Source organism: Passer montanus, unplaced genomic scaffold (genome assembly GCF_014805655.1).
Source record: "Passer montanus isolate IOZ18808 unplaced genomic scaffold, ASM1480565v1 scaffold78, whole genome shotgun sequence".
NCBI lineage: Eukaryota > Metazoa > Chordata > Aves > Passeriformes > Passeridae > Passer > Passer montanus.
The window spans coordinates 740540-754704 of record NW_024373034.1 but is presented as its reverse complement, the minus strand read 5'-3'; the positions used below and the strand labels follow the sequence as shown (position 1 = coordinate 754704).

General features: G+C 39.7%; 1 protein-coding gene across 6 annotated transcripts in view; it reads right to left on the bottom strand.

Annotated features, from left to right (window-relative positions):
• Positions 1 to 14165, bottom strand: part of TRAPPC9 (trafficking protein particle complex subunit 9) — a 450083-nt gene that overhangs the window by 374107 nt on the left and 61811 nt on the right. For all 6 annotated transcript variants that reach the window (XM_039731495.1, XM_039731497.1, XM_039731496.1 and 3 more), the window contains 2 exons: positions 13290 to 13453; positions 6184 to 6336 (listed from right to left, as the gene is read on the bottom strand). In XM_039731495.1, coding sequence (XP_039587429.1) covers positions 6184 to 6336; positions 13290 to 13453 — 317 coding nt within the window. The remainder of the gene's footprint in view (positions 1 to 6183; positions 6337 to 13289; positions 13454 to 14165) is intronic.

Sequence of the window (14165 nt, the reverse complement as noted above, 5' to 3'; positions counted from 1 at the left end):
ACAGAAAACTCAGAGTCCCTTCTAGGGCCTAAAAGGGATCCAAGAGAGCTGGAGAGGGACTTTTTGCAAGGCCATGGAGTGACAAGACAAGAGGGGTGGCATTGAACTGACAGGGAGAAATCCTTTATCCAGAGCATGATGAGGCCCTGGCACAGGTTGCCCAGAGAATTCCCATGCCTGGAAGTGTTCAAACCAGGTTAGACAGGGCTTGGAGCAACCTGGTCTAGTGGAAGGTGTCCTGCCTATGGCAGGGAGATGGAATGAGATGATCTTGAAGGTCCCTTCCAATCCAAATTATTCCATGATGCTATGTCACAGAAAAATAGAGTTTTTAGAAAGTGCACAGCTTGATCATAACATATGAAAACTAAATGCCACCTCAACCCATTTGTTTATTTTGTCAATTCTTGCCTGATTGAAATCTCAAAACAAAAACTTCTTGGTAGGCAACATCTCATAAAAATGTTGTAACAGCTTTGAAGTACTTGAAACATGCAGAAAAACAAAAAAAAAAAAACCTCGAGACAGGAGACAGACTCTCCTTGCTGAACTTGAATGTCTTTTCTTTTTTTCCCCTAGAAAAAGAAAACTGTATTCTTATGATGTGTGCAAAATTCCAGAAACTTGCTGTGTGCAGCAACAAAGAGCAGAATAACACCAGAACACACAGAGTTGGAGGCAATATAATCCACCCTTCACACCTCAGGTGGGCACTGAGATGCAGCTCCTTCCCGCCCTCAAAAATGTGCTCAGGACCATCAGAGGAGGGAGCCCAGGCAGCAGCACTCCAGGCAAAGTTCCTGGGAATGCAGCAGCTCTGTGGCCCCCAGGAGCAGGGCACAGCCAACATGAACCAGACTTGAGCTCTTCTTTGAAACCCCATTACCTTTGAAGACAATAATTAACAATAACAAATGCACTGCAAGCAAGGATTTATGTCCTGAGGTTGTTGAACTGAACTAAAATGGGAAGATAAATTTACAGTAACGGTGAATGCAATGAAAGAGAACAAATAAAGTGTAAAGAAGTTCATAATAAACACTAGAGATTATGTATGCAGATTACATTAGATGCTAAAATAAAGTGCCTCAGCAAAGGAACAGCATAAAAGGAGGGCAGGTTTATTGGCTTGTATGTGCCAATAATCAATTTACTGCTGTTTGCCTCCTGTCTATCTTAGTTATTTACATTGTAAAGACACACCAGCTCTCTGTGTATTTGTGTAGTGGCTGGAGTACAATGGCACTAACATACATTGTTAAAAAAATCCCACTCTATATTCCTCAAATCATGAGACAATATGATTTATCTGGTGTAAAGTGCAGTGGGAAGAGAAGAGGGCACGTTATCTTCCATAAGTACTAAAGCTGGAATTCAATAAGAATTTTGTAGTTCTCAAAAAAAAAAGGAATATTTTTTGAAGTTACACAGTGATGAATTTATGGAGGACACAGAAACATCTGTATTAAAAAAAAAAATCAGAACACAAGACAAAAAAACCTTTCATTTACTCATTTTAACAGTACAACCAAACTGGCATCTTCAAACTGCAGAAACAAAAAAAAATACTTCTTAGAAATGAAGTAACTTCAAAAGAATACTCAGAATAATTGTTATAAAGGCTACCAAGCAGAGTGACATGGAAATTATAATACTTCAACATCTCTGAGGACCCCATCATCATCATCAGTAATACCATTATCCTAATAGAGTCCTCCAGGCTACTTAGTTTCTTGGAAGAACTGTCAAGAGAGCATTTAAATTCTAAACCAGGTATCATTTAAAAAAAAAAGAAAAAGAAAAAGCTTTGTCTGTACACTGTCTAAGTGCAGGGACATTTTAAAGCACATAAAATCTGCCCATTAAAGCAGGAAAACAAAAAAGGGAGTATGAAAAATACACTGGTCTTGCATACCAATGTTAAAAAATATGCAAGATTAGTGCTCCTAGAAATAGGCTATTGCTCTGCAACATTTTTCCCCCTAGAGTGATGCCTTAAGTTTTAGCTTTCATATTTTCCAGATTCTGTACTGCATTAGTATATAACTCTGAACTTCATACAAAGCATGAGCAAGTTCTCTTCACAGGTTAGTCAGCCAAAACAGTCCTTTTCCATCCCAGAAACAAGGACACCACTGCAGCTCCAGGCCCAAAAAGTGCAAACAACAGTGAATTGAGGAGAACAAACTGGGAGGGTGGGACTTCATACCCTGAAGCTGTAATTGGACAATTAACCCCAGTATGTAAATGGACTAAAACTTATAAAAGTGTGAAAACTCGTGACTCAGGGTCCACCTTGGGTGGAGGCATGCCCAAGGAGTGTCCTTTAAAGGCCTTTTTAATAAATCCCTGCTTTACTCCTTTAACACTGCCCAGCCTCTGTTCTAGGCAGCCTCTCCAGGCATCAAGAGAAGGGAAGGAGAGACTTAAGGCACAGATCTGCTTCTCTCTCAACGTGTAATTAATTAGTTCCTTTGATGAGTTTATGAATTTAAATACTCTCACACATGTCTTTAGGTTCCCCATGCAGGGAATAAATGAACATTAACATTCCACATAATGAAGTACTCATTGTAAATTAATTCATTAACTTTGCAAAACACTGTCCCCATGTAGCAGGAGCTTTTTTAAAAGCCTCAAACGAGTCACCGTGTGCAATACAGTCCAGAAAGAGCAGCTATTGTTCTCACCCTATTTTTAGTGTCAGGGAAATGCTGAATTGCAGAAACTGCGGTATAATAGCTGGAAAGGGGAATTCATTACGCTCATAATGTGAGTATCCTGTTGACATTTTTAGTCATCTTAACAGGTGACAGAGATCTCACTGCTTCAGCTCCTTGCACCTGGTTGTACCAAGAAGATCAAGGGCTTCCCCCTGCCTCACCCAGTGTAACAACCTCAGGATCAAATTAAATGCCCATGCTGACCTTCTCAACCAGAGGAGGAACCCTGAACCATCCAGCTGAGGGACAAGACAGCCAAAATTTCACTAAGATTTGTAGCAAACATGGATCTCCCTGCATGGATGTCCCAAATCTTGGTCAACTGGCTTTAAGATATGGAATCACAGAATTGTTAAGGTTGAATAAAACCTCCAAGATCATCCTTGTTCAACTCTCAGCCCAGCACCAACATCATGTTCACCACTAAACCATGTCCCCAAGTGCCACATTCACACATTTTTTGGAACTTTCAGGGCTAGTGAACAGGGCAGCCTGTTCCAAGATTTTCCAACCATTTCAGTGAAGAAATGTTTCCTGGCATCCAGTCTAAACATCCCCGGGTGCAACCTGAGCCCATTTCCTCTCATCTTGTCTTTTGTTACCTGGGAGAAAAGACCAACACCCAATAAGATGTGACAATTCAGCATAAATAAATGAGGGGAAAGAATCCTAAACTTACACATGCAGTAAGAGGCTCTCAGGATATCATTTCTATTGAGAAGCAAGATCCTGCAGTTGTGGTTCACACATTCATGAATCTCCCAAATCAATATTCAGCAACAGTCAAAAAAGCAAATGATAAATTGTGCATTACCCCACAATTGTAAGGAAATTAATATAAACCAAAATAAAGAGCACCATTAGGTCATCACATGATCAAATAAATCAGCTTTCAAATACTGTGTACAGCCTCCCTCAAACAGACAGAACTGAGGGTTCAAAAGGGACAGGGCTGACATGTGGAACAGCTCCCATAACAGGGACAACTAAGCCCTCAACAGTTACAAAGCCCCAGTCTGCTGTGACAATGCATCAAATCTGGGAAAATGCATCAAATCACTGCAGTAGAAGATGTCCTGTTACCTCTCTCATGCAATTAAAAAACCTGGGAACACAAGGCCACCACTAAGTGCAAAGCTGCTAAAAAGTAATTTAGCTGTGACTCTTCTTGCCACGGCATGTTCTGAAGTGCTGACAGGAAGAATGAAGAATTTTAGGAAGGAGAAACCCACTAAAGATGAGTAAAAGTGCCTAGAACCAGAGAAACCACATTCAGCCCTGGAAGCTCCTAAGCTAACAACATTTAGAGGCCTAGAGGAAAACAGAAGTATGTGCACAATTTTTCCTGTATTGTCCCAGTGGAATCTGCTCTTAGCCACTGTCACAGTCAGGATATTGGCTGGATGGTGACTGAGCTGATCCTGTACAGTCACTCGTGGTTTTGCTTCCTTTAATCTGGAAAAGCACCCAACATTTTTCTCTGAGAGGCAGCACATCATCAACACATCTCAGCAATCCAGATTGATAGCTTGGTTTACTTTCCAATTGGATAAATGTGCATCATCAAAAACATCAGTAATTTATCCCTTCTGCACCATGCCCTGATTACAAACAGTGCAAAAGGAAACAATTCCAGCAGCAAATGAAAAGACATGGAAGTCTACTTCTAAAGTCTAAAGACATTGCTTTTAAGAGACAAAAGTATTTTGATCACCATTGTAAATGTGATTGGTCTTCAAAAGAAAAATGTACCACAATACCCTATGATTAAAAGTCATGTCATAGTTGCCATTGATTTTTTCTAGCTCTTTACTGTTCTTCCCATCAGGCTCTTACCTCCTCTTTGGAAAGTTTAGCATTTGTAAAGTTAAAAGCAATGCATAAAAAATAGAGTAGCAACTAAATTTTCAATATACTTAGCATCCCTAATAACACTTTCAAAGGACAGAGAGTACACAGCACCCACAGACACCAAAGTTCCAACAAAGCAGTAATGTTTCCTACTCCTTTATCATCACTAAATGAGGAAAGGTTGAATTGCTTCAGCTACACAACTTTTCAGAGGAGCAGGAGGTAGCAGTAGGGTAAAAATAGCGTTCAAAGATTTTGTTCATCTGTGGTCCCATAAGAGCTGGATACAGGTAAACAGAGGCCAGAATCCAAACCCCAAATCCCACAAGTGTTCAGTGTCCATACCATGAAGTATGTTATCTTCACCTGTACAGAATATGTGGGGTTTATGCTATTTCATCAGAAAAGCTCCCAGACAAGTGCAGCTTCAGAGCTTTCTGGACACTGGGCAAATGAAGGAATTTTTCTGTATATATATATCCAAATATACATATCTACTATGAAATCTCACTTGCTATCAAGGGGAATTTCTCAGTGTCTCAACTCCTTGGCACCCCTGTTTTCACAATGTCAGGGTGTGCTCTTCCTCCACTATCAGCATTTTCAACAAGCTCCAAACTGAACTGCAGTGCAGCAACACTGTAGGGTTTGCGCAGTAAAGTTGTAAAATATTTTTAAAGTATCTTTATATTTTACATTAGGGAGGTTTCAAAACCAAAATCTTTCAATCAATACTAACAACTACTATAATTTTTATCTAAATGCATTTGCAAGGTAACTCACAGAAATTATTCCTACTCAACCTGAATAAGCTCTGCATGTAATTTTGTTGTATTCTTCTGTACTGAAAGATTACTTATAAAGGTAATGCATATTGCAAGTGGATCCTGGGAAAAAATCCAAATAATGGAGAGTTTTTAATACAGGAATATCTTGTTTTATCAAGGTAATTTAATCAGTGCAAACATATCAGACAAATGAAAAAATACAGAGTAGAGTAATTACTCCAGAAAGACTGTGTGTTTATTATAAAAAGGAAATCCTTATTACAAGTATCTGGTACTTGTAATTCCAAATAATTCTAATAGAACCAAACACTGCAGCTTCCTTTTATTCAAAATAAGTTTAAACACACTGCACTTTCTCTGCAGTACAAATATTAGGGGGATTCTGCCTTAAATTTCAGTCTGTCACTTTAGGCAAAACTGCACTCAGCAATTATTCAGAATTCTGCAATCCTGGATAATTAAATAATCAACTCAATGCTGTTTTTCTTTAAACCCGACTAATGTTTGTGAATTATTTTTCTTTACCCTCATAAGGTAAGGAAACAGACACTTCAAAACCACTGTCAAAAATATTTTAGAAGACATCAAGGCAAGGTCTCATGATGGGAAAGCTGGGCCAGACTCTCATGCCCACAGCTCTCTCAAAAATTCACCCTTCAATCTGCAGAGCTCAGCCCAGGGTTGACTTTGCTTTACAAGACACAAATACTCAAACATGCATCCACATCACAAATCAGTTTAACACAAAGGGCACAGCAATTAGAAAAGTGTTTCCAGCAGCACATAAAACCCTCCTAAGCAAGGAGAAATGAAAAACTCACCATCACTGAGATCCTGCAGAAGGTTTTCTTGGCAAGAAAAGTCCAGCTTCACTTTAATGTTCACAACAAATGTTGCAATCTTTCCAGGTTTTAGAGGAAACTGGCAGAGGGTGTCTTCTAGATTCCAACTCAAGAAATCTCCATACAGCTTCTCTGTATCAAAATAAGTAAATATTTCATAAGCATAAGCCCTGCATTCAGGAAATTTCAGTTTTGAACTGCTGTAGAGAGTACTAACCAATCTGTCATGTCCTGTTTAAAGTCTAAAATATTCAGAATTAATGTATTAAAATTAATGTAGCACTAGAAAGATAGAAAAGTTATTGGGTACTGACACTGACCTGGAATCACACAGATCACAAAGCTCAAAATATGAATTTAAGTGAAGAAGATCACTACCAGAAAAAAAAAAACCCTGCACAATAGGCAGCATTAAATATAAACTTTAAATATAGCCTGCAGGGGTTCTAAATGTTCATGTAGTTTTGAATCCTACACAGTTCAGCTCAGGAGGTGTCACATGAATGCAGAGCACTTTTCATCAAAATAACCCAAACTTAATCAGCTGAAATTCTGAAACAGCTGTAATATCATTCTTCAGTTATTTACTGAGCAATAAGGAAGGCTAACAGGCTAACGAGACTACTGGTTTTCATCTTTTTCTAAAGTCCTTTCTTAAAGCTGAGAAGCTTTTTAAAAGACCCAATCATAAAGGATACAAGACAGGATTAATCGATGACAAAAGAAAATTTGTTTAATAAATTATTTGTCATTTGTCCACTTGATATAGGGGATGTGTAATTATTAAGTCCTCCCTCATAAGCCTGACATGCCAGAAAATTATACAAGGGGGAAAAAAAAAACCCAGAAATTACTGTTCATCTACACTAGGTCTTCAGTTCTGGCCAGGGTCAACCCACCCCATCCATAAATTCATTCCTATATGCAAGACCAGAAAATGCTAAATACTACAAGAAAGTCTATTGGTACAATAAATAAGGCTGGGAGAGCCCTAAAGATATGTTTATTGATTTATTATAGCAATGCATGTTATCTCCAAAGTATATTGGAGAATTCTTCTAAAAGCTCATTTAAACACCTTTTGAGCCCAGTTTTGTGTAACAGGAACCACTGAAAGTCACACAGCCCATCTCCACCTCCTCCCAGGCCACCGGGTAAGAACAAGGTAATTAAAATCTGCTGTGATTTCAGAACTTTTCCAAAACCACCCTCTAAGATCCACATGTGAGAGAACAGGGTGGGCAGACTGCCTCAACTACTACAACCTGGAATAAAGGCTCTTTCAAAAGCAGCAATCAGAATTCCAGATTATGTCCAAATCATGTTGATTTGCACAGGAACTGTTTCCCTTTCTAGGAAAAGGAGAAAACAAAGACAATATTTTTTTCCATTAACTTCTGCTTTGATTTGCACAGGAACTTTTGGTTTCCCTTTCTAGGAAAAGGAGAAAACAATATTTTTTCCATTAACTTCTACCTGAACAATAATCTTTGCCTGAAAGGTATTCTTCTCATATTCTTGTGTCTTTCCCCATCAAAATAATAGGACTGATTTCTTTATTAAAAAAAAAAAGACAAGATAAAAATAAAAAAGATCCTCCCAAAAAATTATTTCCTTAAACTCACTCCCACCTCACCTAATGATTTAGCTGGAACCATGTCATCATACTGATCATTTTCTTCTACTTTCAAGAAAAAAAAGTAAGTTGATAAGTATGGCAATCTCTATCCCCTTTTCCTGTTAAGTAAAAATCCAATATGCTCAAGGAGTGTTTTCCCTCAGTGTAAACAAAGAAGGACATATCCCAAGCAGCAGAGCACCAAACTCTTTCCAAAATGTTTTTTCATTAAGTAAGAGCTCTATTTGAAGACATTACAAGTGAAAAGACTTTTTAAGTGAGAACAGCCCTTGCAGATACTTTCTAATTAACACCAGTAATTACAACACAAAATCTAAATGCTTGAGCTAAAAGCTAAGCTGTGGATGTGGAGGAACAGCTAATTTATATTTATCTGACACTTGGTTATAGTTTAACAATGTTGACCTTGTTCAGTAATCAGTATTACAGTGAATTATACTCTGGCTTCAGACCTCTCAGTTCAGTGGAAGGCTGAACCTGCATCTTTCTCAAGCCCAAAATCTGTCTTAGCAAACATTTAAGTTACAAGCAACTGTTATCAGGAGTTGCAAATAGCAACCTGTATCATTTTACTGCGTACTCAATCACTAAAATCCTAACAAATATCACATAAAAGCTTACCCAGAAACTAACTTTGGATCATCCTAGGCCACTCTAACTTTTAACAGATTTTAAGGTCTGCCAAAGAAGAAGTCCACACTGACGTTTTTCATAGAGAAACTTGATAGAAAAGTCTTCTGACAACACAAGAACCTCAACTCTTTTCAATCTTAAATCCCCTGGTAAATGTGGCTTTTTGCTATAGTTTATTTTATAAACTCAAAATAACTATCAGTTCTAAACGCACTGGCATTCACACATTTTAACTTCTCCTAGACCTGGTGGACAGAAATGAACCTGCAGGACTTGTTATGCTCTTTCCAATGAAATAACACATTTAGCAAGGAAAGAAGTTATTGCACAGAAGCAATTGTGTTCAGAGCAGAGTGAGAATATGTGAGAGGAACAACTCTGCAGACCCCAAAGGTCAGTGGAGAAGGAGGTGCAGGAGATGCTCCAGATGCCAGAGCTGAGATTCCCCTGCAGCCCAGGGGAGCCAGGGGAAGGACTCCTCTCCCTGAACAGCAGCAGGAATGAGGTGTGACAAACTGAGTGCAACCCCCAAACCCCCTCCCTGTGCCACTGTGGGAGAGGATGGAAAATCTGGGAAAGAGGGAGTGGTGGGGGGAGATATTTTCAAGAGATATTTTACTTTCAATATATATTTTATATACATTTTATATTTTATTTAATATATTTTAAAATATTTTTTCAATATATATTTTACACTTCTTATTATCCTGTTCAATAAAATTCAATTAATATCTGCAAGGTGAGTCTGTTTTGCCTGTGACAGTGATCAGTGAGTGATCTCTCACTGATCCTCAGCCCATGAGACTTTCATTATATTTTCTTCTCCCTGGCCATTTGTGGAGGGGAGTGACAGAGCAGCTTTGATGGTGTCTGGCATCCAGCCAGGGTCAACCCACCACAGTAACCCAACTCCAATTTGAAAGAATTTACCAAGTTTTCTTTAGCAAAAAAAAGGAAATAGGTCTAGTCCTGGATATTCACAGATCTTCTGAACCTCAGAGGAGATTTTTCATTTGTGGTCTGGCAGATGTGTTTAAAGGCCATGGGAAGAATGCAGCTGGACAGGTGAACCTGTTTCTCTACATTTAAATTCCTGAGGTCTGTCACTTCTAGGAAAGATGAGTGAGGATTTTGCTTCATCCAGTTTCATTCCATGTGTGTATCTGGGCTCACCCCTCGTGCTAAGATTGCCAAGTGGCTCTTCTCAAGTCTCAAGTTTGAAAACACCAGGGTTATGTTTGCCCCTCAGTGGATCAAATAGTTGGTTTATCACAGCCTTTGGACTGCACTCCCTTATCTGAGACACAAAAAGCTTCGAAAAAAGCTGACTGGAGCCAAAGGGAAAAAACATCCAGCTCTGCACAGGTCATCTTTCCAAAAAAAGGATTAAACTGTCTGACCTGGTGAGGGACAGTGTAAGGTGACGCAGAGCTCACCCTGGCAGCATGGACATGTGATGTCCAACCTACAGATGCCCCAGCCTGGCTCAGGGGGGCAGTGAGACACTGAAAGCCATGACAGACGTGTCTGTGTGGCAGCATGACAAGTCCCTCTTGCTGATCTGCCTCCGGAGCTGTTCCATAACACACGGCTGCTGAAGGACTCAGAACCCTGGGATGTCCTTCATGAGCTGCACAGGGGGAGCTGCAAGTTCCTAATTATCTGAGGGACAGAGCAGAAAACCCACAGAGCTGCACCTGATGGTGACAGAAGAGAGGTAAGGGAAGGCAAGTGTGAAAGTCTTACCTCCAAAGGTTCTCATTAACATGACACCACCCACAACAATGCCAGAGGAGTTGGCCTCCTCAAGGACTGGCTCCAATAATAGTAAAAAAGAGAATGTTTGCCATTTACAGCACTCATCTTTGTGCTAAAAGCTCCAGAAACAGAAAGTAGGGAAATGGGTCAGGCAGGCAGCAGCTGCAAGAGATTCACAAGCAACTGCCAAGACAAAAAGAACCAAAGGAAATCGGGTGTAACAAAAGATGACTGAAAGCTCTTTGTGTTTGGCTGGAATTGGCCAAAGCTCCTGAGCTGACTGGCAAGCAAGTGAAGGTGACCACCTGCACTTCAAGGACACCTTGAGCAGTTTGAACAGGCACATTTCAGTGAGGAGCAGTACAGAACAACCGAGAGGTAACTTCTTAACACACTGTGGACACCTGCAATGCTCTCAGCTTGATGTGCAACACCAAGAGTTTGTGTGGCTGTTAGAGACTGTTTAATGCTCTGTCCCCATGAGTTCCATGCATGCATTCACTGACCAAAAGGAGCTGCTGACATTACAAATCTTTGGTTCCCTGTTGGCCACCAGAATCCCATCTCACTGGACTGCCAGCCCAGCCTCAAGCATTTGTATCAATTCAGGGTCATAACTAAAATGGAAGAGAGCCCCTGAAAAAGGCAAAGGTCACTCCCCAACACAAGAAAGACCTGCTGGAAAAAGTCCAGAGGGGGCCACTAAGGATCACAGCACCTCTGCTATGAAGACTGAGAGAGCTGGGGTGGGTAATCCTGGGGAAGAGAAGGCTCTGGGTGGATCTTAAATCCCTGTTCAGTGCCTAAAGGAGGTCCAAGAGAGCTGGAGAGGTACTCTGGACAGGGCATGTAGACTGTTCAGTGCCTAAAGAGCTCCAAGAGAGCTGGAGAGGGACTCTGGACAGGGCATGTAGTGATAGAACAAGGGGAAATGGCTTCAAACTGACAGAGGACAAGTTTAGCTTAAGAATTGGGAAGAAATTCTTTACTGTGAGGGTCATGAGGCCCTGGCACAGGTTGCTCAGAAAAGCTGTGACTGTCCCATACCTGGAAGTGTTCAAGGCCAGGCTGCATGGGGTTCTGAGCAATCTGGAGTAGTGGAAGGTGTCCCTGGCCATGGCAGGAGAACTGGAAGTCCAAGGTCTCTAAGGTCCCTTCCCACCCAAACCATTCAGTGACTGATTCTATGACACTCAGCAACACCTCCACACAATCACACTTGAAATAACATAATTATGGCATGCTTAATATGGACCATTAGTTCTTCTAATTAGCCTTTTCCACTGCTTTACATTGTTTCCACAGCACAGTCATTTAAAAAGTCACACAAGTTTCTTTTTTTCCTCTAATAACACAGTTCATTTCAAGCACACACTTCCAAATAGAGGGGTGCATTTCACTTCTGTGAGACAATGCAAGAAACTGAACATTCTGCTTGACAGGACCCTGGGTCAGCTTAAGTTCTGCTTTCAAAAGAAGGTGAAGATGATTTCCAGAGGTCCCTGCCCCCACAGACACTTCTGATTGCATCATTCTGATGGCACAGTTCTCACTCTGTCAGAACAAATATCATTCGGTGCCTCTCAAAACTCACTCTTACTTCTGTTTTTCTGAGATAGGAACTTAAGTTGGATTTTTTGAGTATGCATGCTTGTAGTTTACTCATCAGAAATTTTCTTTTTCTGATAATTATCATGCCTAATAACATTAAAGACACTGTCAGTTACACAAAAAGACTTCATTGCAAACATCTTTGCTAGAGAAAGAAAATACAGGATGAAGTACAATTAAAAGTTTTATTGAATTTAGAGGTGAGTGTATCAACTATTCTCCTTTTTCCCACTGCTTTCAACAAAGTTGTCATGGAGAGGTGGTGAGTCTCTTTTTCAACATTGTGAACCCATTAACTGGTTCAAAATGTAATGTTACGTACAAAAATTCTGATTAACATTTGACTCACATATTCCACTATTTAATACTTAAATTTCTCCATTTCACCTGAGTGCTGTGTTTGGCCTCTCCATTCCATACATGCAGCCCCTGGCTCAGGAGGAGCATGTTGGAATTTCTGAAATAAGAACAGCAGGTCATCATACGTTCCAACTCCTAAAATTATTCCTGGTAACAAATCTCAGACCGAAAATCTATTTTGAGATGATTGACACCTCCTATTCTCTGAGGTTGTGGAGAAGAGGATACTCTGTTATAAAAAATCATGAGCTTGAATACTGAAATGAACAGAAATCACAAGGCATCACACTGCATTTTAATGGTCAGGCACTGACAGAATAAAACCTGCAATAAAATAAGGTATTTCTACTGTCAGTAAAGATTATGCTGCTTGTCACCTGCAGTACTTCTGTTAAGATCATTTTCATAACAATCCCTCAAAGGACAAACCAAAAGAAAATACATCACAAAACAAAAGCAGGATTCACCTATCAGACCACTTTTTAATACTAACATGGACAGAGCATTTCAAGAGAATTAAGTGTACACAGGGGATGTGCTGTATTTCATCCAGAGCTTCAATTATTCTTTTAACTCACAATAGCTTATTTTATTTATTGCCTTGTCTTTTAAAGTCTTCTCTCCATTTTTTTCTCACTGCTCACTGAGTAAGATAGAAACAGGCTTATTTACTTCCACTCCCTCAAGTAGGACAACATTACTGCTAATAGTAATTTATTTAATGAACTAATCAGCATATTTAGACATAAGAAGAAAATAATTTATACACAAGATTCTTCCTCTTTACCAGTAATTGCCGCAGGATTTTTTCCCCAAGTAACACTGAAATTAAATCTAGATTTTTAAAAAGCATGTGACCCTTTAACACTGAGATGGTTCTACAATTTCATTCATCTTTCTACATTTTCTTACATTACCTTTCATTTCTACTTCCTACAATAAAATCAAACTGAACTATTTCAGCTCTGTAATGGGGACTATGATGTTTATTCTAAACTGACCTAAAAGTATAACACAAATAATTTCCCTTTCAATAGAGAAGAAGTCAGGATGATTATTTCCAAATATAAATCAGCATACACACCCTTGGTGTTGACTGTTTTTGCTGTCACCTCCAGTTTCTCCAAAGGTTCTGTTCCAATATTTTCTAATTTAATGATGAGCTGCTGGCTCTCTCCATTGAACAGCTGGACAGACACATTAGTGGAGATTTCATCCCCTGAAGAAGGCTGAAGTGTATGAGCAGACCTACAAAATGTGACAAACAAATTATGATGAAAATGTTAAAAGCCTGTCCTGGTTACTCTTTTTCACTATTTTTGGAAGACTCAGACACAACTGCTGAAGACACTAAATAACATTTTCCATTCCCATTTTTAGAACCATTGAGAAACAAAATTAATAATTTATGCATAAGACAAGTCAGATTTCAAGCAATATAAAATACATACTCTAACTCTGAAAGCTTGTTAAACTACCTGCAAAAGCTGCAAGGAAGGGGAAAAGAAAAAAAAAAAAACCCCAGAGCAGATCACTGCCATGAGCAGGTTTAGTGGACAGTGCAGGGCACAAAGCTCACAGCAGTGGGGCCAGGGAAAAATTCCCAGTGTGAAGGGTGGAACAGTGCCCAGAGATGAACTCTTTGGAGCATCATGAGGGAAGGAGCTGCAGAACAAGACAGACGGGCAGAGGTTCCATTCCTGACTGCACTTCTGTGCTAATGTAGGGTGGTCAAAAGGCATCCAGGATACAAGGACAGAAGACACTGAGATTAATGATCAATAATTCCATTTCTTTTTGCAGGTGTTCCTGCCATCCTTCCCTTTGATCCTGTCCTTCCTTACCACAAACAGGAGGAGATTTCAGTCTTTCAGAACAGATCTGTGATGAGGACTTCAACCAAGTATTTTTTGATCATTCAGAATGTACTGCCATGGACTGTTAGCATTTCAAGGCTCTG